Source organism: Dendrobates tinctorius, unplaced genomic scaffold, assembly GCF_039654945.1.
Source record: "Dendrobates tinctorius isolate UK_male_01 unplaced genomic scaffold, ASM3965494v1 ptg000011l, whole genome shotgun sequence".
Taxonomy (NCBI): Eukaryota; Metazoa; Chordata; class Amphibia; order Anura; family Dendrobatidae; genus Dendrobates; species Dendrobates tinctorius.
In genome coordinates this window covers 16,745,903-16,772,583 of record NW_027361679.1, presented here as the reverse complement: position 1 = coordinate 16,772,583, position 26,681 = coordinate 16,745,903, and the positions used below count along the sequence as shown (strand labels likewise).

Below are 26,681 nucleotides of genomic sequence, written 5' to 3'. Positions count from 1 at the left end.
AAACTCATTCTATAGAAAAATGAAAAATATATATTTTATTACATAACGCCTTTTATTAAGTATCCTTCATAACCTTGTAGTCACTCTCTTCACAGCCTTATAGAACTGGAAAAAATAAAAAGGATATAATTATAAACATATCCATATATATCTATAATTCTAAATCTCAAATCTTTCTCTGTATGTCTAAACCCTCGTACAGGACATACGTTAAACATCAGACATTTTTTAACGTGCAATACAGATTATGTAATATACATGTTACAATGTCCATGTCCACTTTATTATATTGGAGAAACAACATGTGATCTGAAGACACGGATAAATCAGCATAGGTGCGACATACGGAAAAAACGCAAAGATCTGCCTGTCCCTAAGCACTTTAATGAACAAGGACATACAGAGAAAGATTTGAGATTTAGAATTATAGATTACGTACCGGTACATAGACGAGGAGGGAACCGTACGGAAGTTTTAAAAAAATTGGAAATGAGATGGATATATGAATTGGGGACATTAAAACCGGTAGGATTAAACGTTGATTTTAAGGTACATATGTTTTGAGAAACTTACTTTTTTTGGCTATAACTTTCCATGTAACCTGACTTCTGTGTGATGTATGTGCTATTGATATTTTAATATATATGGATATGTTTATAATTATATCCTTTTTATTTTTTCCAGTTCTATGATGCTGTGAAGAGAGTGACTACAAGGTTATGAAGGATACTTAATAAAAGGCGTTAAGTAATAAAATATATATTTTTCATTTTTCTATAGAATGAGTTTTATGGCCATTTCACTGCAGTATACTAATGCCTGGTATGTGTGAAATAGAGTGAATGGGAACTGCATAGAGAGTGACCTCTGGTGGTGAAAGGGTATTCAGGATTGGGTAATGCTGTAAAGAGAGACTATGTGAGGTCGTTATCTCTTGTAAAAACAGCAACACAACCATATTGTCACCTTGGTGGGTGCCTCTAGGGTTTGTGACCATTCCAGGTGTAAATCTGCAACACCTAGGCACTAATACATGTATTTACATGGAATCAGCAAAAGGGCTGTGGCGCCCTGAAGTAAAATGGCAGTTCTGAACAGTATGTCTAGTGAGCATGCTCAGGCATCCTGCAATGATCGGCCTTGCAGTGATGAATCACATGTTGGAGCTGGGCAGCGACTAACACTGACCACAGCTAATTGCCAGCAGTGACAGAGAGCTGCATGGATATGAGTAAAGTATACCAATTTTTTTTAACTATATAAGCCTTAGTACCTTCATAGGTTGTGTCATGATTGTTTTTATTGACAAGCTGAGTCTTTTTAAAGCACTATATATGCACTGTTGCACTTTGTAATCTAGATCTTCGGACATATGCACATATGTTGTATGGAGCACTTGTAAATGTTACTATGGCAATGGCCATTTTGAATATGTAAAACAGATTAATTATGGAAATTGTATACACATGTGTTACTACTATTTAAGTTTGTACTGACTATGAGCATATTGCTTGATAAAGACGGGTCACCGTTGAAACGTTGCCACTGGAGGATCAGTAAAGTATCCACTTTTTTTCACATTTAATTTGAGTGCTGCCTATTTTTTTTACCTTTGTTAATTTGGCTGTTTGGACACTGCTGAATAGGTTTTGCGCCAACTATTTAATTTTGGTAGTGCTGCCCTTTTTTTGATTTATATATATATATATATATATATATATATATAATATGACACTATGACTTATCTCAGCTAAGACAAAGCCTAGATCCTCAGGCTACATTCACACAATGGGCGTAGCCAGGATCAAACCTGGGGGGGGGCAGAACCTCATACTGTTCCGCAGAACCTCATACTGCACACCTCAGCTGCGGCAGAACCTCATACTGCACACCCCTACACTTGAAAATAAAGCCTGCACCTTAAGAAGATGTGGTGGTGATGAATGCAGTCTATTTATTCCAACTATCAATTGATGTTAATGTGTTACTGAAGACGAGCAATGCCTGTCCTGGGCGTCCTTTTGGGCAGCTATGAGGTGTACCTGACTGGTGCTAAAAAAAAGGAGTGTTAGTCTGTGTGCTACCCGGTTTTCATTCTTTTTGGTACAGATACGATATGGATAGACAGATATGGATAAATGGATAGATAGAGCAGATTTCTAATCTATTGAAAACATTATCTATGAGCTCAAAAACCTTTCAGGTGATGCAGTTTTTTAAAAAGCTGATCTGCTTTTGCAGCTGAAAAACGTATCCTCAAAAAACGCAGGAAAAACGCTGTGTGTGAATGTAGCCTTAGATCAGTAATATAACAGCCATTTATAGGACATTTCTTAACTTTCCCAAATTCCTATGAAAAAATATTCTGCACATCCTGCATTGAATTACTGTACCCAATTTATTATATATTTCCGGAGTCGGTCCATTTTATACCGACTCCAACTCTGACTCCACCAAAATGAGCACCGACTCCACGACTCTGACTCCACAGCCCTGATTGTCACGCCGACAACCAAATACAAACAGAACGGCGTGACAGTAATGAAATGATTTTGAGCTGTGCAGGAAGTGCAAGCCATATGTAGTTTGGCCATGCAGGTCTCGGGATGTAACATGCACTATTACGGTATGTCTCAAGCACCCCATAAAAAAAAGAAGTTTTGACTTTTCCACTGGGTTGGTTATAACTGTCAGATCAGTGTCGGCCGGCACCTTCGTCTCCACCTTCTGCTGCTGTGATAATGTCATGACACATGTAAGGGCCCCATCACACAAGTTTTGTGACACAACAGCGATCTCACCAGCGAGATCGCTGCGTGTGACAGCGATCAGCGACCGGCCCCCCTGCCGGTATCGCTGATCGCTCTTGGAAACCCCTAGACATTTCTTTGATTGCTGGTCTCCTGCTGGCCAGCATGCATCGCTGCGTGTGACAGGCGGGAGACCAGCGATCAGCTGGTAACTAAGGTACACATCGGGTATCTAAGGGACGTGCGCCCCTTAGATACCTGATGTGTACCTTAGTTACCAGCGCGCTGATGCAGGGAGCTGGTAACTAAGGTATACATCGGGTTTCTAAGTGATGCACGTCCCTTAGATACCCGATATGTACCTTAGTTACCAGCTCCCTGCATCAGCGCGCTGGTAACTAAAGTACACAGCGACGCCGCGCGCTCGGCGTTGCTGGTGCTGATCGCTGGTGAAGCTGACAGCTCACCAGCGATCCTGACACGTTGATATAGTTGTCGGGATCGCTGGTGAGTCGCTATGTGTGACGGTACCTTAAGTGTCACCTCTGCAGCCAATGACATACTGAGATGAGTCACCACTGCAACCAGTGAGTAGCTGAACAGTAATCTCGCGCAATACTGATAAGGGCCAAAGCGAGACTTTGACTGTCCCACATACACATATCTCACTTCCATAACTTCCTGTTAGTAAAGTGTCGGAAGAGGTGGCAGCCACCAGCATCAGAGTGAGGAGCATAGCGGGAGCAGATGAGGACGGAGTACAAGTATGGCGTCTAGTTTTTCCTACTTATGGACCCTGCCTTTTTATGACTGAACAGCATCAAAGTGGGATGAAAGTACACGTCCATATAGCTGAATAAAATAAAACACTTAGATGAATGATAAATAAGTTAACACATTAGGCAACAGTAATTTCAGTGCCCTGTATCAACACAAGGAAGAAGAGAAGCAATTTGTTTTAAAAAAAAGGTTTATGTTTCAGCGAGGTTCTGAATGTTTTTGCAACTCCCAAATACTTTTTTTTCTTAACTCTTTTTATGGAAGGATTCCACAAAATAGTATATCAAGCATAGAACATTACAATATAAAGTCAGAGTTACTCATAGTAACATAACCATGATATCATATTCCAGTAATAAGAAACAAACAAAACAGTTACAACACAATATTCTTACTCAGTACAGTATACCTTCCGTTGCATCTTGTAACTTACAGGGTCTATTTAGGATCCGTGAGCTTGTATCAGGTCAGATTATAGAGGATACACATTCTAAAATTCACATAAATCAAAGCTTGCATGGTCTACAAGTGACACACATCATGGACCATATCTCGAAATCGAAAAGACCATATCATTAGCAGCCAAGTGTGTCAAAGGGGAGTCACACCACCTTTCCCAAATCCTATGGAACTTCTGGGGACATTTTCTGTTTTTATATAATATGTTCTCGTAAGGAATTGTCATTTACCAATTTCTTCCATTGATTAATCAAAGGGGATCTCCCTCCCATCCATCTCAACACCACTGCCTTCCTAGCCATAAATAAAACCTCTCGAATAAATATTCTATCATAATGAACCCACATCTCATCATCCACAATACCCAGGAGACATAATTCAGGAGTGCATTCAATCGGTATTCCCAATAATCGTTTCAACGTATACATGACATCTCTCCAATACCCACGTATGCTACCACAGCTCCAGATAAGGTGCCAAAAATCCGCCCCCCGATTCCCCACATCTATGGCATTCATCCGTTGCTCTTCTACCGAATTTATAAAGTCTGCTTAGGGTCAAATACGACTGGTGAAGAATATACAATTGGATTAATTTGTTGTTTGCAGCTGGTGACACCATCGTATGTGCCTCTAGGGCGTCATTCCACTGTTCATCAGTGATAGAAGGTATCAAGCGGTGCCATTTACTCTCTACAACGAGCTGAGTGGATGCAATCTTAGAGTTCAATAAAAAGGTGTAGAGAGAGGAAATCATCCCTGTAGGTCCCTGAGTTGATAATATTCCTATCAATGGGTATTTAGATATTACCATTCTAGGAAGTGGGAATTGATATATTATGGTGTGTCTCAGCTGCAGATATCTATAAAATTCTCTATAAGAGACTCCAAATCTCACATGCATTTGTTCAAACGATAATAAAATTCCATTTTCAAAAATCTGACTAAGCGTTATTATTCCATTCTGTTTCCAAAAATTTAGAACCTGCTAGTTCTGAAGGTGTGGGTACTCAGGATTATCCCAGAACATCCCCAATCTGATCAGTAAATTTCACACTACGCTTACTTTCTTGCCAAATTTGTATAGCTAATTTATGAGAAAATAACAATCCCTGAGGGGGTCTATATGAGCCCTCCAATATACACCAATATTGCCCACAGTGTATGTCCAGTCCATTCAGGAAGTGCACTAGATGTGCCTCTGCATTACTGAATCCTGCTCCAATTAACCAGTGTTTTAGATGAAGTAATTGACCAGCTAAATAGTACAAGTACAGGTCTGGGAGATCATAACCACCCTGATTTTTGGGCCTCTGCAGGGATCCAATACTCAACCTAGATCTAGACGATCCCCATACAAAAAAAAAAGTGTAAAAATAATTTTAAAAAAATCGCTAAATAAATTAAAAAAAAAAAATATTCCCCAATAAATTCATTTTTTGGAAATAAAAAAAGAAAAAAACAATAAAAATACACATATTTGGTATCGCCGCATCCGTAACGACCCGCCCGATAAAACTGTCCCATTAGTTAACCCTTTTAGCGAACCCCTTAAAAAAAAAAATAAAAAACGAAGCAAAAAATAATGATTTATCATACCGCCGAACAAAAAGTGCAATAACGCACGATCAAAAACACGCATATAAATATCCATGGTACCGCTGAAAACGTCATCTTGTCCCGCAAAAAATGAGCCATACAGCGTCATCAGCGAAAAAATAAAAAAAGTTATAGGTCGCAGAATAAAGCGATGCAAAAATAATTATTTTTTATATAAAATAGTTTTCATTGCATAAAATTGCCAAAACATAAAAAAACGACATAAATGAGGTATCGCTGTAACCGTACTGACCCGAAGAATAAAACCGCTTTATCAATTTTTCCGCATGCGGAACGGTGTAAACGCACCCCCCAAAAGAAATTCATAAAACGCTGGTTTTTGTTCATTCTGCGTCCCAAAAATCAGAATAAAAAGCGATCAAAAAATGTCACGTGCCCGAAAATGGTACCAATAACAACGTCAACTCGTCCCGCAAAAAATAAAACCTCAAATGACTCGGTGGGTCAAAAAATTGAAAAATTATAGCCTCAATATGTGGTGATGCAAAAACTATTTTTACAGTTAAAAGCGTCTTTTAGCGTGTGACAGCTGCCAAACATAAAAACCGCCATAAATAGTAAATCAAACCCCCCGTTATCACCCCCTTAGTTAGGGAAAAATAATAAAATTAAAAGAAAATTTATTTATTTCCATTTTCCCGTTAGGGTTAGGGCTGAGATCAGGGTTAGGGGTGTGTTGGGGTTCGGGTTGGAGTTAGAATTGGGGGTTTCCACTGTTTGGGCATATCAGGTGCTCTACAAATGCAACATGGTGTCGGATCTCAATTCCAGCCAATTCTGCGTTGAAAAAGTCAAATGGTGCTCCTTCCCTTCCAAGCTCTGCCATGTGCTCAGTGTTTTACCCCCACATATAGGGTACCAGCCTACTCAGGACAAATTGCAAAACAACTTTTGGGGTCCAATTTCTCCTGTTACCCTAAGGAAAATAAAAAATTGGGGGCAAAAATATCATTTTTGTGGAAAAAAATGATTTTTTTATTTTCACGCCCGGGCGTTATAAACTTCAAGAAGCACTTGGGGGTTCAAAGTGCTCACCACACATCTAGATAAGTTCCGTTGGGGGTCTAGTTTCCAAAATGGGGTCACTTGTGGGGAGTTTCAATAGTTTAGGTACATCAGGGGCTCTCCAAACGCACATGACACCTGCAGACCATTCCATCAAAGTCTGCATCCCAAAACGTCACTACTTCCTTCTGAGCCCCGACGTGTGCCCATACAGCAGTTTTCTCCCACATATGAGGTATCAGCGTACTCAGGACAAATTGGACAGCAACTTTTGGGGTCCAATTTCTCCTGTTACCCTTGGGAAAATAAAAAAATTGGGGACTAATTGATCATGTTTGTGGAAAAAATACGATTTTTTTACTTTCATGCCCGGGCATTATAAACTTCTGTGAAGCCCTTGGGGGTTCAAAGTGCTCACCACACATCTAGATAAGTTCCTTGGGGGGTCTAGTTTCCAAAATGGTGTCATTTGTGGGGGGTTTCCACTGTTTTGGTACATCAGGGGCTTTCCAAACGCGACATGGTGTCCGATCTCAATTCCAGCCAAAAACGTCAAATGGCACTGCTTCCCTTCCGAGCTCTGCCATGCGCCCAAATAGTGGTTTACCCCCACATGTGGGGTATCAGCGTACTCAGGACAAATAGCACATTAACTTTTAGGGTCCTGTTACCCTTGGGAAAATAAAAATTGGGGGTGAAAAGATCATTTTTGTGGAAAAAATATGATTTTTTAATTGAACCGCTGTACGTTATAAACTTCTGTGAAGCCCTTGTGGGTTCAAAGATCACACCACATATCTAGATAAGTTCCTTGGGGGGGTCTAGTTTCCAAAATGGGGTCACTTGTGGGGGGTTTCCACTGTTTAGGTACATCAGGGGCTCTCCAAACGCGACATGGCGTCCGATCTGAATTCCAGCCAATTTTGCATTGAAAAAGTCAAACGGCGCTCCTTCCCTTCTGAGCTCTGCCATGCGCTGAAACCGTGGTTCCCCCCAACATATCAGGTATCAGCATACTCAGGACAAATTGCACAATAACTTTTGCAGTCCAATTTCTCCTGTTACCCTTGGTGAAATAAAAAAAATTGAACCTGAAGTAATTTGTTTGTGAAAAAAAGTTAAATGTTCATTTTTTTTTAAATATTCAAAAAATTCCTGTGACGCACCTAAAGGGTTAATAAACTTCTTGAACGTGGTTTTGAGCACCTGAAGGGGTGCAGTTTTTAGAATTGTGTCACTTTTGGGTATTTTCTATCATATTTGGCCCCCGCAAAGTGGCTTCAAATGTGATGTGGTCCGTAAAAATAAAATGGTGCTGCAAAAATGAGAAATCGCTGGTCAATTTTTAACCCTTATAACTTCCTAACAAAAAAAAATTTTGGTTCCAAAATTGTGCTGATGTAAAGTAAACATGTGAGAAATGTTACTTATCAAGTTTTTTGTGTGCCATATCTCTGTGATTTAAGGGCATAAAAATTAAAAGTTGGAAAATTGCGAAATTTTCAAACTTTTCGCCAAATTTCCGTTTTTTTCACAAATAAACGCAAGTTATTTGAATGAAATTTTACCACTAACATGAAGCACAATATGTCACGAGAAAACAGTGTCAGAATCCCCGGGATCCATGGAAGTGTTTCAGAGTTATTACCTCATAAAGGTACAGTGGTCAGAATTGTAAAAATTGGCCCGGTCATGAACGTGCAAACCACCCTTGGGGCTTAAGGGGTTAAAGAAACCCTTAACTCTTAAAGGGAAGGTGCCGCAATTTTATATGATTTGCAAAAAAAGAGTAAGTAACAAAACATGTTGTTTCAGCAAATGTTGTACTAACCAGGATTTATGGCTTGTTTGTAATAATGTTTTAATGTAGCCACTGGGCGCTGCCATATTGATTTGCAGATCTGTGGAGCACTCATACAGTCTGCAAATATGGCCGTCCATGGACATAGAAGACGGCTCCCGACCCACATTGCAGCCTCATTAGCAGTGAGCTGGGCACGCCCCTGTGGGCTGCACCATTCACTGCTGTAGGTGTGGCTGGGCGCCATCTTACTGTAGCCCAGTGCTATCTGCTCATTCTGCTGAGCTCGACTTTCTGCACTGTGCTTCCTGCTCCACTGTCCTCCTGTTCTGTCTCCGCCTCCTCACTCACACACAGCCCCAGTGATCTCCGGTAATCTGACACCTTCCTTTTTATGAGAGATTTTATGGCTGTCTGAGGACAGTGACATATACAGCCCATAGTCTAGTGTATAATTGGGGGGGCTGGAAGTTTCACCAGTGTGGGCATATCTGTAATACTGTCTGGTGTGATAGTCTGCTGAGCGGTGTATCTAATCCTCTCCTGTGGGATACTGACTGCTGAGCGGTGTATCTAATCCTCTCCTGTGTGATACTGACTGCTGAGCTGTGTATCTAATCCTCTCCTGTGTGATACTGACTGCTGAGCCGTGTATCTAATCCTCTCCTGTGTGATACTGACTGCTGAGCCGTGTATCTAATCCTCTCCTGTGTGATACTGCCTGCTGAGCCGTGTATCTAATCCCCCCTGTGTGATACTGCCTGCTGAGCCGTGTATCTAATCCTCCCCTGTGTGATACTGACTGCTGAGCCGTGTATCTAATCCTATCCTGTGTGATACTGACTGCTGAGCCGTGTATCTAATCCTCCCGTGTGATACTGTCTGCTGAGCCGTGTATCTAATCCTCTCCTGTGTGATATTGACTGCAGAGCTGTGTATCTAATCCTCTCGTGTGATACTGTCTGCAGAGCTGTGTATCTAATCCTCTCTTGTGTGATACTGTCTGCTGAGCTGTGTATCTAATCCTATCCCGTGTGATACTGCTCTCCTGAAATACTCTGTGCTGCTGTCACCCTGCTGGTTTTATGTGTGATCTACATGGTGGTATGATCTATATGGCGGCATTATGTGTGAAGTATATGGCGGTATTATGTGAGAACACTATGGCAGTATTATCTGCTAAAAGCATTCTAGGGTGGTTCTGGCTGAGCACCTGCACACGGGTCAGGGGTAATAGGTGCAGTCAGGGGAGGGCTGGGGAAGCAGCTGAAGAGAGGGGTCTCATTTTTTATCATTACTGTATGGCTCCATTCCCCCACAGCCTGCTTCCCAGCATCACCCCGGACTGCGCCTGTCGCCTCGCTTTCACACATCCCCAGGACAGAATCTGAGGAGGGGAATGGGGTCTTTGCTTGCAAAGTCTGGATCAGAACAAGCCATCAATCAGCAGAAATGTTTCCTGGATTTCTGTGCTGCTGTCTCCCTGCTCCTCCCCCATATACCTCCCTCTGTGCCCCCATAGACAAGCGCACTGCTCTCCTGAAATACTCTGTACTGCTGTCACCCTGCTCCTCCCCCATATATCTCCCTCTGTGCCCCCCCATAGACCAGCACACTGCTCTCCTGAAATACTCTGTGCTGCTGTCTCCCTGCTCCTCCACCATGTATCTCCCTCTGTGCCCCCCATAGACAAGCACACTGCTCTCCTGAAATACTCTGTGCTGCTGTCTCCCTGCTCCTCCACCATATATCTCCCTCTGTGCCCCCCATAGACCAGTACACTGCTCTCCTGAAATACTCTGTGCTGCTGTCTCCCTGCTCCTCCACCATGTATCTCCCTCTGTGCCCCCCCATAGACCAGTACACTGCTCGCCTGAAATACTCTGTGCTGCTATCACCCTGCTCCTCCCCCATATATCTCCCTCTGTGCACCCCCATAGACCAGTACACTGCTCTCCTGAAATACTCTGCTGCTGTCACCCTGCTCCTAGAATCCTTGCTGCCTGCCATCCTCGGTGACCGAAGACCCCATTCCTCTCCTCAGATCCTGTCCTGGCGATGTGTGAAAGCGAGGCGACAGGGCCTGATATATGGTGGAAGGAGCAGAGTGATAGCAGCACAGAGTATTTCAGGAGAGCAGTGTGCTGGTCTGTGGGGGGCGCCCTGTTCAGTGCCAGGGATTGTACATGGAGCGCTGTGTTTTATACACATGGATGGACCGTCTGCTTGTCTGCTCCACAGAAATCCAGGAAACATTTCTGCTGATTGATGGCCTGTTCTGATCCAGACTTTACATTCAAAGACAGTCAGTAACTTTGCAGGCCCCATCAAAATGGCTGCTCACTGTTTTCCTAGATGTCATAGGTTTTTGTGCCAGATTTCAGTAGCTGCTCCCCCTAGTGTTAGCAAGTGGAAATGCCAAACTTTTTAAAATTATTTTTCATATTTTGCAAAATTAAAAACAAATGATAATATTTTTTAAGAAAATGTAAACATTAATTCTTTACATTTTTTCAATTGCTGAAAAAAAAAAAATTTTGGATGGCACCTTCCCTTTAAATACTTTCATGTACCAAAAAAGGGTAACTAAACCCTATGACCTCAAGCTACTGCAAATAAACATGTAATGGGATGGGAATATCTCTTTAAAGTCTATAGATGATGCACATGTCCCAACTTTTGAAAAGACAAAAGGGACAGAAATTGAGGCGCCACTCCATTTTTAGACCACATCCTTCATCACACCCGCACCCATTTCATTCTCACCTGGTCACTTTAAAAAACCTTTAGAAAGTGGTGAATAAACCCTTTAAGGCTGTGTTCACACTACTACTAAACCTATTTATAAGAATAATGGAAAGCAGCTGGGTATGGATTTGTCGTTGAATGCAAAGCAGAGTCCAACCATAATGAGCTCCATCAACTTTCTGTCCAGGCGTTCATCACATTCAAACCTAAGATCTTGTTCCTATCAGTCCACACTCAGGCTGACTACTCAGCGCGCCTCTCTGCTCTCAAACATCTACTTAGCACGGCAGCGATACGCGTGGAGTCTTCTCACACCCCTTTCTTCTGCACCCCCTGCTTTTCTTTCCATCTAGGAGCCTGTCCATGCAGACATCCCTATTAGGACCTTCAGTGCTTGCTATTCTAAGCAATTCTACTTGATAGCTCCCAGGCTCCCATGCGGCACACTAGGACTTGTGGGTATGATGGACCATCACATATCTTATCTTCTTTCCTTTTATGTGGTCTAAATTTTGGGCTGTCATATTCTGGCCCGTTTGCGGTACCACTCTTCCTAAATTTCTACTATACATAGCAGGGAGCTGTTTGTCTCATCCAGTCTTTTCCACCATATTGCATTTTCAGCTTGGCTCATAAGTAGTGTTGAGCATTCCGATACCGCAAATATCGGGTATCGGAATTCCGTTACTTTTTGCATATTGAATACCGGAATCGGAAGTTCCCATAATGCTATGAGCCAGTTTGATTTGATTCAGCCAATGAGGAATCCTCAGAAGTGTGGGCACATCCTGTTAGGCATGTTAACTAATGGCATGGCTGTGATTGGCTGCTGAAATGATGTCATGATGCACTATAAAAGCCGCTGCCGCCGCCATTTAGGGTTCACTCTGCTGTGAATTCAGTTAGGGACAGGCTGCTGTTCAAGACTCTGAGGGACAGTTATAGAGCGATTTGCTATATAATATTGTGCTTTAAACAGGCTACATGATCAATAACTGTAGCTTTCTTTTGCCTTGCAGCGCTGTTCACAGCTGTCTGCAAGGTCTGTGTGAGTGCAGCTCACGCTGTAGTGTGTCCTGCAGCCACCTCTGGTTGTAGGCCGCTCAGCGTGCGTCACTGCCTCATACATATTTATTTTTGTTTTATTGCTGCTCATTTTTCATTAGTGTGCATCCATCCGTATCCATCTACATTGGTTGCAAACACTATAGGCGTAGACAGCGGAGCCTTTCTGCAGCCTTTCAGTGCTAGTGCCCAGTTCTCTGCACTGTTCACGGCTGTCTGTGAGGTCTCTGTGTGTGAGTGCAGCTCACGTTGTAGTGTGTTCTGCAGCCACCTCTGGTTGTAGTCCGCTCAGCGTGCGTCACTACCTCATACATAGTCCTTTTTTTGTTTTATTGCAGCTAATTTTTCCTGATTTTTTTCTCCTATTAGTGTGCTTCCATCCGTATCCATCTACATTGGTTAGCTGCAAACACTATATAGGAGTAGATAGAGGTGCCTTTTTGCTGGCTTGTGCCCTGCAGCCGCAGCCAGATTAGTATTAGACTATTTTTTGGAGCCTCATCTATTGCATTGTAGGTTACCTTCCTGCATTGTAATCGCTCCAAAAAGTTTGTGATACTATCGCTTTCACATCTTTGGTCACATCCTTTTTGTTTTTTTTAAAAAAAACCCCACATAAACAAAGTTCACCAAACACTCCACTTGACAGTTGTGTAGGCCACATTAGCTCATATTAAAGTGTAGTCCACACACTTTATAAAATTAGTGTTTCTTATAACCGTTAGCAGCTGTTCAGGAATAAGCACACTAAGCCCCCCCTTTGTACTTTCTGCCTATCTTTAGCAGTCTACCAAGATGAAGAAGGCAGGGAGTAAGGCACGTGGTCGTGGGCGTGGAGTTTCTGCAGGGAGAGAACGTGGGGATTCTGTGCCTGCTGCGGGCACCAGTGACTCAGCATCCCCCAGTTTTACCAGGCAACAGTCCTAGCTTTGTAGGACCTTGCCGTACCCCACTGCTGCGGGACGAACAAATTGAAGCCGTTGTCGGATGAATGGCAGCTAACGCATCGACTTCAATTACTTCCACATCCTCTCAGGGCCAGAGCACTGAAGAGCAACCATCTGTCTCTTCACCACCTGCCAAATTGCCCAGGCAGTCAGAGAGCCCTGGACAGGAGCCATGTCTACTTCTGTTCTCTGAATCTCTTGGCTTGGAAACAGGGGGCCAGCCAAGCAGCATTCAAGAATGTGAAGAGGGAGTATGCAGTGATGCGCAACTGCTTTGTCCCTCTGAATCTGAAAAGGCGGGTGGGCCAGTGCCTATGGTCAGCACACCTCAGTACGCATCAGATGATGAGACTCAGGTGCCACTTTCTGGTGCGTACTCTGCTGGTGAGACAACCCAGGAGAAACAGGTGTTTGAAGAGGGGAGTGTAGATGATGAGATCCTTGACCCATCATGGCGTGAGGAACAGGAAGGTGGTGGGAGCAGCTCTGAGGAAGAGATTCCCCGAACGGCCAAAACAGCAGGGAGAGGGAGGGGGCAGACTTGGTTGCCTGTACCCTCCACTTCGGCACCCGTTAGGAGCATTCCTCTTCCAAAATCCAAAACAGGTGCTCCCAGGACTTGCAGTGCGTGGTCCTTTTTTGACACAGTTGCAGATGACATTTGCTTTGTCAAATGCAAGCTGTGTAATCAGAAAGTCAAAAGAGGGAAAAGTGTCAGCAACCTCAATACCACAAATATGTGGAAACATGTGCGGACCAAGCACCTGGTGGAGTTACAAAGACACACCTGAAGACCTAGGCCAACCTACAGCACCACCTACCACCTCTTCAGCTCGTGTTGTAGCCTCTTCCTCCAGCTCACACAAAGCTGGTTCGGCTTCCTCACATGATTGTCATGGAAGAACCTCTGGCACTGTTGTTCAGAGACCCAGTGACATTCCACCCACAGCACCACGTTCCCTGTCATCCTCACACTCCCAGGCCACTCTACAGCCATCGGTAGCTCAGGCATGGGAGAAAAGGCAGCCATACTCGGCAAACCATCCCCGAGCACAGGCTCTGAATGCTGGCATTGCAAAACTACTGGTCCTTGAAATGCTCTCATTCAGGCTGGTGGAGACTGACACCTTCCGTAACTTCATAGCATTGGCAGCCCCACAATACAACGTGCCCAGCCGCTTTTATTTCAGCAGGCAAGCCGTCCCTTCCCTGCAAAAGCATGTGGAGGGAAAAATTAATCGCCATCAGTAGCAAGGTCCACCTGACCACCGATGTGTGGACAAGTAACCATGGACAGGGACGATACCTTTCTCTCACTGCCCATCGGGTCAATGTTGTGGAGCCGGGTACAGATCTTGAGAGTGGCGCTGTACGTGTTCTGCCAACTCCAAGGATTGCAGGAATCCAGTCTGTACACATTGACTCCTCCTCATACTCCAGTTCCTCAGAATCAGCGCTGCAGGAGCCGTCACGGTCTACCTCCACATGGACCCGTGAACGCTTACCCGATATGAGCACAGCCGTGGCCAAACGTCAACAGGCCGTACTGAAATTAATTTCTTTGGGGAATCGAAGCCACACAGCGCAGGAGCTCTGGAATGCCATCAAGCAGGAGAGCGACGTGTGGCTTGTGCCAGCGAATCTCCAGCCAGGCTTGGTAGTGTGTGACAATGGACGAAATCTGATGGCAGCTCTGGGCCTAGGCAACCTCACTCACATCCCATGTCTGGCACATGTGCTCAACTTGGTCGTGCACAGCTTTCTGAGGGACTATCCGGATCTTGATGCACTGCTGCACAAGGTCCGCATAGAGTGCGCTCACTTCCGGCGTTCCAGCATGGCAAGATCGCGCATTGCAGCTCTGCAGAGCCAATTCCGCCTTCCGGAACATCGCATCATATGTGACCTACCCACCAGGTGGATTTCAACGTTACATATGTTGGAGCGGTTGTGTGAGCAGCAGGCAGCAGTAATGGAGTACCAGCTGCATCAGGCACAAACAAGTCGCACTGTGCGCCGGTCACACTTCAGCACCACGGAGTGGGCCTCTATGAAGGACATCTGCCACGTTTTGCGTGCCTTCGATGATTCCACGCGGATGGCGAGTGCAGATGATGCACTAGTCAGCATGACTGTCCCTCTTATCTGCCTGCTTCAAAAAACACTGCAAGCACTAAGGGAGGAGGTTTTGGAAGAGGTGGAGGATGAGGAGTCACAAATGCCATCTGCTTCTGGACAGTCTGCGCAACGTGATTCCTCACAAAGGCCTAGGCAGGGGACACTTTGTGAGGATGAGGAGGAGTCAATGGAGGAGGAAGACATCTCTCCAGAGGAGGGAGGTACCAGGGCTGTGGAGTCGGAGCTCATTTTGGTGGAGTTGAAGTTGGTATAAAATGGACCGACTCCGACTCCTAAAATATATAATAAATTGGGTACAGTAGTTCAATGCAGAATGTGCTGAATATTTTTTCATAGGAATTTGGGAAAGTTATGAAATGCCCTATAAATGGCTGTTCCATTCCTGATCTAAGGCTACATTCACACACAGCATTTTTGCTGCGTTTTTTGTGGATACGTTTTTCAGCTGCAAAAGCCGATCAGATTTTTAAAAAACCGCATCACCTGAAAGGTTTTTGAGTTCATAGATAATGTTTTCAATATCAAAAGCAGAGTAGAAATCTGCTCTATTTATCCACTTATCCATATCTGTCTCCATATCTTATCTGTACCAAAAAGAATGAAAGCTGGGTAGCACACAGACTAAGGCTACTTTCACACATCAGTTTTTGTGCATCAGGCGCGATGCGGCGCCGTGCCGCATTGCCGGATCCGGCATAACATGTGAAAAAACTGATGCACCGGTTCCGGTTTTTTACCGGATCCGGTCAACGGATTATGCCGGATCCGGCAAAAAACCGGAGCATCAGTTTTTATCAGTTTTTTCATCCGTTTTGTCCGTTTTTTTGCTGGATCCGGTTTTTAAAAAAACGCCCAAAAGCCACCATTGGCTACTGGCATTTACAGAAAATCCTATATATACCTTGGTATACACCCTGTTGAGAGGTTGTTGTTTTGGAGCAAGATGGAAGCCATTATTGGGAACATCGCTCAGGCTTACATTGATTTCACTTTTGAGGCCAATTCTTTGGCAGCAATTGTATCATGCGTCTGCGCCGACGTCGTTTCTGGATTCACCCTATAACTGCACAGAGGCTGACACTGGGAGTGTTTGCAACGTTATATCTGTCGTTGCGAGGAAATCCAGAGAAGTTTTTTCAGTATACGAGGATGAAAGTGGAAACTTTTGATTTTTTTGCTGGACAGGGTTGGAGAACTGATCCGGAGACGTGACACCTACTGCCGCTTCTCCATCTCACCACCGGAGCGTTTGATGGTCACTCTCCGGTAAGCAATTGTTATTCTTTGTCCTTCAAAGCAGACTTCAGTATACTGGAAATGTGTCTCCTCCTGTTGTTGCAGTTATTTTGCATTAATTATTTTTTTAACTTTTCCCACAGATTCCTTGCAACAGGCGAATCGCTTTCGTCGCTACAGTACCAGTATAGGATTGGGATTTCAACATTATCAGGTATCATCAAGTATACATGCCGCGCATTGTGGGACAGTCTACATGAAGAGTTTATCCCACAGCCCACAACAGAGAGGTGGCTCGAAATATCTGACCAATTTTACAGCATCTGTCAGTTTCCGAATTGCCTGGGTGCAGTTGATGGCAAGCACATCAGGATCACTAAACCAGCAGGATCGGGATCTGAGTTTTTTAATTATAAAAAATATTTCTCAATAGTCCTGATGGCGATTGCAGACGCCAAGTACAAATTCATTGCGGTGGATATTGGGGCCTATGGACACTCCAATGACTCACAAGTTTTTAAAATTTCAGCAATGGGACGTAATTTGTACGGAAACACATTCCAATTCCCACCTCCAAGACCGCTTCCTCAAACTTCTGGGCCACCACTGCCATTTGTCTGCGTAGGTGATGAAGCGTTTCAGCTGTCAGAACACCTGCTGAAGCCGTACGCAAGCAGAGACTTGACACCAACAAAAAGAGTGTTCAACTATCGCCTGACACGAGCACGGCGGATGGTGGAGTGTTCGTTTGGAATTCTTACCGCTAAATGGAGAGTACTGTTGACCGCAATTAACTTGAAAACAGAAAATGTGGATGAGGTGGTAAAAGCATGTGTTGTGCTACACAATTTGGTTATTAGTAAGGAACAGATTGCCATCGAAGACAATGATGTTGAAACCACATTGCATGATTATCGCAGTGTTAATGTGCGAAGTACTCTAGCAGTGTCCAGAATGAGGGACACATTTGCCGAGTACTTTATGTCACCTGAAGGTAGAGTTGAATGGCAGGATGACATGGTTTGAGATGTTAAAACCAATTTTTAACCTTGTTGTACCAAACCATTTCTGTGGTTTAAGTTACTGTACCCTTCAATTTTGGTAAAGTATTAGTACCTTTGTATCAGTATTCTATATTGTTTTACTACCTATTTTTTGTACCAAAATATTCCCATTTTTTAAATTCCTGACAAAGCTCTTTTAAAATTGAACAAAAATTATCATTTAGTTAAAAACTTTCTACTAAATCATGTAGTGTGGTGTGTAGAAAATAATATAGGGGCTATAAAGCGGTATCCAAGGACCTTCCACAGTACTGCCCACCAGCAGGCCTCCCCCCACCGCCACACACGTACGTAATTACTCATACATGTTCTTGTACACACACTCCCATACATTCACATACTCACACACACCTACTCTCGCACAATCACTCACACACACACACTCATTGAGTTTTATACATCGACATGTTATATTAACAGTAAAACAAACAAAAACATTTGACAGACTGAAAAAATTTTTTTATTTTTATCAGCTTTAGCTGGAATTTTTTCTTTTATATTTTTGTAATAAAACTTTTTTATTGGTAACAACAAAACACATTAAAGATTGGTGTAATGTGTAGCGGAAATAGTATTGGAGGGGCTCTCAGTTTGGACCACTTCAACAGGGGTGTTGTGGGAGGATGTAGTTTGTGAGGGGTCAGATAGCAAAGGACAAGGTATAGGAATGGAGAAAGAAGGTGAAGGGGTGGATAAAGCTGATGAAGGGGTGGAGAAAACAATAGACGGGGGGGGAAACTAAACTGTGGGTGAAGGACGCTTGAATTTGGGATGTGGAAGGAGACTGGATGTATTGGGAAGGGAGTGTAGGTTGGGAAGGGAGTGTAGGTTGGGAAGGGAGTGTAGGTTGGGAAGGGAGTGTAGGCACGGATGCAGTTGGGAACTGGTACGGGGAAGCAGACTGGAAAGGGGCAGGAGGTTGGTACTGGGTAAAATGGTATGGTACAGGAGGGGTAGGAAGGACCGGGCCTGGAGCAACTACTGGGCCTGTTGGAGGGGCTGCTGATGTCACCTGTGCTAAGGCCACCTGGCAGGCTTGCATTACATGTAGCTGCTGTTCAGGAGTTAGGTTGTCCAGCCGCTCAATCACAGCTTTGAAAAAAGAATGATGCGGCGCTTTATTTGCATCTAGATGCATCCTTTCAACACGCGTGCCTAAATCAAGCACCTCTCTAGTAACAAGATTGAACCCAGCAGACATTTGCTGGGTCATGACTTTCATAGTGTTTTGAAAGGATGCATGTAGATTCATAAACTCTGCAGCCAACTGCTTTTCCTGACCCTGCTGACGCAGCCACCCAGAACTCAAAGGTGTTCTATAGAGGGCAGCTGTTTCAGAGGGGTGAGGTAAAGGAAAGCCTACCTCGTCAACAGCAGCTTCATGTAATGAAGCCTGCACAGATGCTCCAGCAGAGGTGGATGGGGCTGAGGGATCACACACAAGGGAAGGCAGGGAGGGTGCAGAGGGGTTGGGTATGTTGTGGTCCATGGTGGCGGCCTCCTGGGGGATCGCTCCAGAAGGGTTCAATGCAGGCTCCCGCGTGCTGCTGAAGGTGCTGTTGAAAAAAGTAGAAAAAAATAGACATTAATATCATGATATTCATTAGCCCTGGCTGCCAAAAAAAAGATTACACATTTGACCATTTTTTATTTAGTCACTTCTGGTAGGAATGTTTACCTTCTTGTCACCATAGTTGATTTCAGGAATGACAGGGCCTCAGAATACTTATAGCGGCTCCTGCGTCCTCTTGATCCGCTGGGAGCCTGCATCTCTTTGTTGAACTCCTTCTTGAAGCGATCCCGCATTGACCGCCACCGCAACTGAACTCTTTCCCCTGAAAATTGAAAACACAAAATGATTAGGATCAAGCACAATACATCCGGAAACATTACTGAAATGTGAATACTTACGCTGTTCTTTCTGTGCCCGAGAATGGAGTTCCTCCCAGTTAAATAGCACAGCCTGGCACACTTCCTCCCAGAGTCGTCTAGTAACACAAGCATCTGCATGGAAGCGGTCCGCCATATTCCAGAGCGGCTCACGATCTCTCACCATATCAATCAAGAGGTCCACATCAATAGCCACATCCTCACTGTCGGAATCGTGAGCACGCTGTGAAGCCTGTTTAAAGACAAAAAAGGTAAACATAACAATCACAGCATTATGTACAAACCTTATAAAAGTCCTAAAAAAAAAAAACCTTACTCTATGGCGACCGCCCCGGCGTGGTTGCCGACGACTCTGGGAGGCACTTTGAGGAACTCTCGGACGAGCCACAGATTCAGAAGCCTATAATGAAAAAAAAAAAGAAGAAAAGGAAAATTAAATGCTGTTATGTTGATCTTGTTTTTAGGTCCAGTGATGTGTAAGAACATGTTTTAGTGCAATTAATGCAAAGATACTTACATGCGGGGAGCCCACTCCAGGCATTTCTCCGCTACGCCCGTCTCCTTCTGAGAGACCCTCTGGTTCAGCTTCCTATTAAACAAGAATGCATATATAGGGTTATGTGTACCAAGAATGTTCTGGCAATAATAAAAAAAAAAAAATACCTCATTTCGCTGGCGATGTGAGGGAGGGCTCCCAGAAGAAGACATGTCTGGCTGAAATTCTGTAATGAAAACAATTGTTACCTACAACACTAACCATATTCAAAGCTTTCAGGCCTGTATACTTACAATATGGGTTGCAAATTAGGATTTTGCAGTAGTGTCCTGGGCAAGTTCCTGCATGAAAAAAGCACGATGTAGTTTAGATTTGTGCTGTGTGCAACATTTATTTTTACAATCAAACAAAACAACAAAAATAGTAAAAAATAAGATTTTTTGAATTCCACTCTCACCATGCTATAAAATGCAGCTTGGACAACAAACCATCGCAAAATTACTATGTATATACTCGTGTATAAGCCGCACCGGCCCAAAAATTGGGAACACATAAGCCCAGTGTGTAACCCATACACTATGGCCCCATATGCTGTTCCATAGAATATGCCCCCATATGCCAAAAAAAACCAAAAAACCTATTGTGGGTCCATCGCCCCTGTCTGCCACTTCTTGTGTCAGTGACTGTTCATCCAGCAGAGGGGGACACGCACTTCTCACATCAACGCACCCACTGAGGATGCAGCAGAGACCGCAGGGAGCAGCAATGGACCCAGGAAAGGTGGATATCACTATGCTTGCAACGCACAGATTCAGGAATGGTAACGTTACCACTGAAGACAGGAAGGGAGACAGTGGAGAAGCAAGCAAGGCTACAGATATGACAGCAGGATGATCTGTGACACCCCTGCTCCCCCTCTGACCCACAGGGAGATGACCCGTGTATAAGCCAAGAGGGGGACTTTTAGCACCAAAAATGGGCCTAACATCTTGGCATATACACGAGTATATACAGTACCTCCCCCTACAGTATTTACACATAAATTCACACACCCACCCACGCAAACTACTTCACGCTGTCCTTCATAATTAGAATCCCCCCCACACTGATGACCACACCTGAAACTTTTTAAAAACAATAGTACAATGTATGAACAACATACATGTGTGTGTGTGTATATATACATATACATGCTGGGCAGGCAGCAGCAGGTACAGCATGGGACTCCAGCGTGGTGGCTAGCAGTGACAGCAGTGATGGGGGTTCTGCGGCAGAGGGTTCAAGTGGCGGTTGTGGGGGTCATGGTGGTAAGTTTATCTGGGAAGGCGGCAAGACAGTCGCTGGCTGTGACGGGGATGGGTGCGCAGGTATCGGCAGTCACACAGACAAAACGAAAACCTATGCTTGCAAGAAAATTTTTATACTCACACTCAAACTCCTGCTCGCTGGAGGTCCAATAGTGGATGGCTGTCAAAAATCCAGTTGGTTGCTGGATGTCTGTCTGGCTGGTGTATATGTGGCAGAATCCAGTGGCTGTGTGTGTCTCCAGTAGCTCTTTCTCCTCTGTATTTAAGGGTGATTAATGCCCTCTCTCTACCTTTCCTATAGGGTGGGTGGAGATTGGCAGGTGTTTTTCCCCAAATTTGATACTTTTTGGAGCATGCTCAGTGCAAAAACCGGATCCGGCGCCGGAATCAGGCAAAAACCGGATGCCGCCGGATCCGGCGAACATAGACTACCATTATAAAAAAAACCGTATGTCGCCGGATCCGGCGTCTCCCGGTTTTTTACCGCAGACAAAAAACGTTACATGTAACGTTTTTTCCAGACGCCGGATTGGCTGTTTTTGCCGGATCCAGCAAAAACCGGATACGCCGCATAGGCATCCGGCGCAATGCGGCAATAATGAAACTCTATGGGGAAAAAACCGGATCCGGTGGCAACAGGCGCCGGATCCGGTTTTCACACTTTTCGCCGCATCGCGCCTGATGCACAAAAACTGATGTGTGAAAGTAGCCTAACACTTCCTGCCAGGCAAAGGAGGAGGAAAGAGCGTCTCAAACATCATTAACAAGATATTTTGTAAGTGACAAAGTTACTGTAACAATGACTGCAGATATGTCTAAAAGACAGCTCATACAGCTTGTTGTGAAGGACGGTGTACCATTAACATTATTTGCACGACCAGCTTTTACAGCTCTTAATGGAGAAATGGCCCCCAAACTTGGTGTTTTTCTGGAAAGAGAAAGTATTAGAAAATTAGTGATTGAAGAAGCCCTTAAACAAAAGGAAGATCTTAAAAAGACTCTCAAAAGACGCCTCATGTTTCTTAAAATGGATGCCTGCACACGTCACAGAGTGAACTATTTTGCCATCAATGTTCGATATGTTTGTGACAACAAAAATTGTTACCAACACGCTGGCAGTAAAAGATACTAAAGCTCATCACAGCAGCCAGTTTCTCCAGCCCTTAGTGGAAAAAGTTCTGCAAGATTACGAACTCAAAAAAGAACAGGTTCTTGCTATTGTAACGGACAATGCTTCAAACATAAGTACAATTACACTGATGAATGAGAGTAATTAACAACAGCTAGAGGAACATTTAGGATTCAGTATGTTTGAGATGGAAGGCCACAGTGCTGTTCATGTAACTGAGGAACAAACAGATATTACTACAGAAGAACAGCAAAATTATACTGTAGAAATAGATGATCTTGTTGAAGCTGCTTCAAAACACTTTCCTATTCATCACATGCGCTGTGTTGTGTACACGCTGCAGCTGGCAATAAGAGATAGTCTGCAAGAGGGACATGCTGGAAATCTGATTGGAAAAGTGAGGAAATTGGTTATTGCCGCCAGAACCCCTAAAATTGATTCCATCTTGAAGAGACGTGCTGGAAAAGGGCAATTGTTGATCAACTAAAACCATTTCTTATAGATATGGCGAACCCTCAGGTAACCCTAAATGAAGGTCAATGGACACAGGTGGCTGAATTGAAGGAATTGCTTAATCACCCATTTACTGTGACTAAAAAATTACAAGCTGAGGATTTAACTCCTGGCATTTTCATGAGGGAGCGGAAGAACTTGCTATTTTGCTGTTTAATCGCAGATGGCATTTCTGCTTCAATGAAACGGAGAGAGACACAGCTATTGGAAAATAAAATTTTTCTGGCAGCTGTTTATGTGGACCCAAGTCATCGTATATTGCTTGATGATCAACAGCTTACTAAAGGAAAAGAAGCTCTGACTGAGGTAGCAGTTAGGAAGAGTGGCCTACAGGAGGACTGCCAGGCGCAAGAGGACTCGGGTCCTGACAGTGCTACTGCTGCCATATCTTCATCCTCATCAGATGAGGAGTTTGACTTTGACAAGTATTTGTATGACATGGAGCAGGCAAAGCGTTGCCGCAAGGAAAAAGATTTCACTCTGTCTCCTATAGCAAGCAGATTGACCATACTTCAGCAAAATGTTTCACTTGTTCTCAAAGAAATAGAAAAATTCAACCGTTCATCAAAACTGACTGTGCATGAGGCAATTCCTTTATACCCGGAAATTGTTAGAGATGTTGCCCATGTGGTTACGGCTTTGCCTCCAACCCAAGTTACTGTAGAGAGGTTGTTCTCTAGCCTTAAAATTATTAGGTCAGATTTGTGGTCATCTAAATTCATAGACTGCACAAATGTTATTTAGTATATTTTTGTTGAAAACTGTTTTTTGCCACTTATAGTTTATTACATAGTGTTATATATATATACACACATATATATATATATAAACACACTATATATATATATATATATATATATATGTAATCGATATTACATAATGTATTACATGTTTACAATTTATTAGTTTTTTGTGTTCTAAAGATGTATTCCAATAAATATTATGTTCTATCTAAATATCTTGATTATTGTATCATAAAAATGATTTAATGTCTGATGTTCACATTGTACTAGAATAAATTTTTCACTTAAATATAAGCAATATATGTGGGAGTCGGTGTAAGGGAAATTGAGGAGTCGGAGTCGCAGGTTTGGCTTACCGACTCCACAGCCCTGGGAGGTACACAATGCTCTAGTAGTCAGTATGTAGAGCGAGGGTGGGGTGATGCAGAGCAGGCAGAGATGACGCGTCAAGCAGGGGACAGCGTTTCTTGGCCAGTTGGCAGTTCATGCTGCAGTGCCTGAGAAACGACTGCCGCATCGCCCACATTCTCAATGCGGCTGATTATTGGGTGTACACCCTCCTAGATCCTCGCTACCGGGACAACTTACAAAGCCTCATAACACCGTTGAACCGGGAGCATAAAATGCGGGAGTGCCAAGACACACTGGTACATTCCATCATGTTCTCCATTCCACCCAAGAGCAGTGCTGCTAGTGCTTTACAAAGCAGCTCTGTGCGTCGAGGCAGTGGAGGAAGCTCTGCACAAAGAGGGAGCAGAGGCAGCGCCTCAGCACAAGGCAAGACCAGTATGGCCCAAATGTGGCAAAGTTTTGTGTGCCCGCCACAAATGTCTACACCATCACAGACGGCTCCAGTCGTCAGGAGGCAACGTTTCCGTCAGATGGTGACAGACGGTATGGGCGGGGCGTGGCTTGGACATGGAGCTGTGAGGACGCATCTCTTCTGAGCTCCGGCGTGCCTGAGGCCCCTGCAGCGATTAAATAGCTATCTCTAGCTCCACTCACCCGCCGGTATGAAGGGCAAGGTTGGACTCCGCTCTCAGGCGCACAGGGAGCTCACTGCGGGTCCCGGGGGCGCCAGAATCGCCAAGTACATGTCGGCCCCTGGAGGCGCGGGAAGGACAGCGGCGTCCTCAGCAATGGCGGAGGTACCTCCACTATGCAGCCGCACGTACATGGGCGCTCATCGACTGGGACCATGGGCGCACAGAGGAATGGGGCCACAGCAGAGAAGGCACTGGATGGGGGACGGGTGACTGCTGCACCAGGGATTGGCCGCTCACCGCGGAAGCAGACAGGAGGGAGCCAAGCACAGAGCATGGGAGAGGTGGGAGCTGCACCCTGCCCCTCACCCCCTGGTCAGACCATACCACAGGCTGAGCCAGCTGAGGACATGTCTGTCCCTGTATTGCATCCTTATCAGACTCAGGTGACAGGAGCGGATCTTTCTCTACCATCAGGGAGACATGAGAGAGGGGCTTCTCGCTGCCTAGTGTCCCAGGACAGTGTCCCCGCCACTGCTACATCTCATGGCCCCCCTGCACAGGCTCCTTTTAGATCTGCGGGCCCTGATGACCCTATAAATGCCTCAGAGCTGAGAGCGCAACTGAGTGCCATCCCCACCAAGGCTGATATGGAGGGCTACATACAGCGCCTGGAGGCGGTGTGCAGGGGTGAAATGGGGTCCCTTAAGGAGGACGTGTCCCACCTCACTACCAACGTCTCTGCATTGGAGGCTAGGGTGGAGTCGCTTTCCTTTGCAGAGTCAGCAACAACTTCTGGACCTACACTCGGAGTCTTTCAATGTGGTCCTAGATATGCTAGAGGACTCTGAGAACAGGAATCAGAGGAATAACATGAGGCTTCGTGGGATCCCTGAGTCCGTGCCCCACGTGACCTCTCCTCGGCCCTCCATGGCATTTTCAATTCGCTCCTAGGCAGATCATCCACTGAACACATTGAAATTGATAGAGCTCACCGCTCGCTAGGCCCAAGGAACCCCGATACATCTAAGCCGAGGGACGTCATTTGCAGGATTCACTACTTCCAAACTAAAGATGACATCATGCGTAAGGCGAGGGACCACGATGCTATAGACTTTAATGGATCTGATATCCTTCTCCTAGCTGATCTCTCACGCTTTACCTTGGCCAAACGGAGGGCTCTGCGTCCCCTCTTGGAGGTGTTGCGGGAAAATAGGATCCCCTACAGCTGGGGCTACCCATTTCAATTGCAAGTACGCAGTGACAAGGGATCGACAATTTTGAGATCCCCGTCGGATCTCCAGAACTTCACCGCTGCACTGAGCTTACCTATGGTCACACTGGGTGACTGGCCCCGCCTCACTGCGTCTGACTTATGGGGACTGCGCCGCGATGGAGGACCTCCTGCCGGGTCTATGGGAAAGAGGAAACGGGGCTCCCGCCGTCGGCGTGGCTCCGTCACTCAGACTGACGACACCTGATCATCTATCCCAGACCATATGTTCTCTATTACCTTTTTTCTTTCTCTTTTTTGCCGCCCGCACTGTCCCTACATGTTGCCGGTCTTCCATGTGAAGCCTGGTCGTAACTTTGCTTAAGTTTGATTATTGCGGGGGGACTGGAACCGTATGTCTAGTAGCGATGTCATTCCTATCTGACTTTATCTGGGACTCTTGAGTGGAGCTTCCAGCATAGCTTATTTTGCACTGTTTATGCATGGTTTCCTACTTTGATGGGCTCCCCATGGGATGTGTTCAACTGTTGTATTACTATATGATTCCGCTAATATTATCCTAGGTTGACTAACGCTACTCTTTCTCCTAAATTTAGCTCCCAGTGTTGCCCCTTCAGAGGCTCGTTCCGACTGTGTTCATCTTTGCAAATGTATCTGGCCCACAGCCCGTCCTGTTATGTTTGTTAATAATGTTTATGTTGACAGGTTTACGGACCTGTAGGGTAGAGTTTGGATTTCCTTTTCTCTATATTGCTGCGAGGGTTTGGCTGCTT

At 44.6% G+C, this 26,681-nt stretch overlaps 1 protein-coding gene and 1 long non-coding RNA gene across 3 annotated transcripts in view; both read right to left on the bottom strand.

Annotated features, from left to right (window-relative positions):
- Positions 1-26,681, bottom strand: part of LOC141101168 (uncharacterized) — a 205,902-nt gene that overhangs the window by 169,537 nt on the left and 9,684 nt on the right. The window lies entirely within an intron of this gene.
- On the bottom strand, positions 18,254-21,560 carry LOC141101139 (uncharacterized). Of its 2 annotated transcripts, XM_073589982.1 has the most exons (7): positions 21,428-21,560; positions 20,293-20,340; positions 20,167-20,225; positions 20,021-20,092; positions 19,525-19,903; positions 19,292-19,448; positions 18,254-19,169 (listed from the first exon to the last, which is right to left on the bottom strand). In XM_073589982.1, the coding sequence occupies exons 3-7, from the start codon at positions 20,209-20,211 to the stop codon at positions 18,254-18,256; spliced, it is 1,569 nt and encodes a 522-aa protein (XP_073446083.1). In that variant the 5' UTR covers positions 20,212-20,225; positions 20,293-20,340; positions 21,428-21,560. The 2 variants fall into 2 exon arrangements, with proteins under 2 accessions (XP_073446083.1, XP_073446093.1); XM_073589992.1 differs by lacking the exons at positions 20,293-20,340; positions 21,428-21,560 and having other exon boundaries at positions 18,542-19,448; positions 20,167-20,219.

Coding starts and splice junctions, on each gene's coding strand:
- LOC141101139 (XM_073589982.1), bottom strand. CDS start 20,211: ATGTCTTCTTCTGGGAGCCCTCCCTCACATCGCCAGCGAAATGAG. Junction 19,904..20,020: donor CTGGAGTGGGCTCCCCGCAT/GTAAGTATCTTT, acceptor TTTTCATTATAG/GCTTCTGAATCTGTGGCTCG. Junction 19,170..19,291: donor TCAACTATGGTGACAAGAAG/GTAAACATTCCT, acceptor TTTTTTCAACAG/CACCTTCAGCAGCACGCGGG.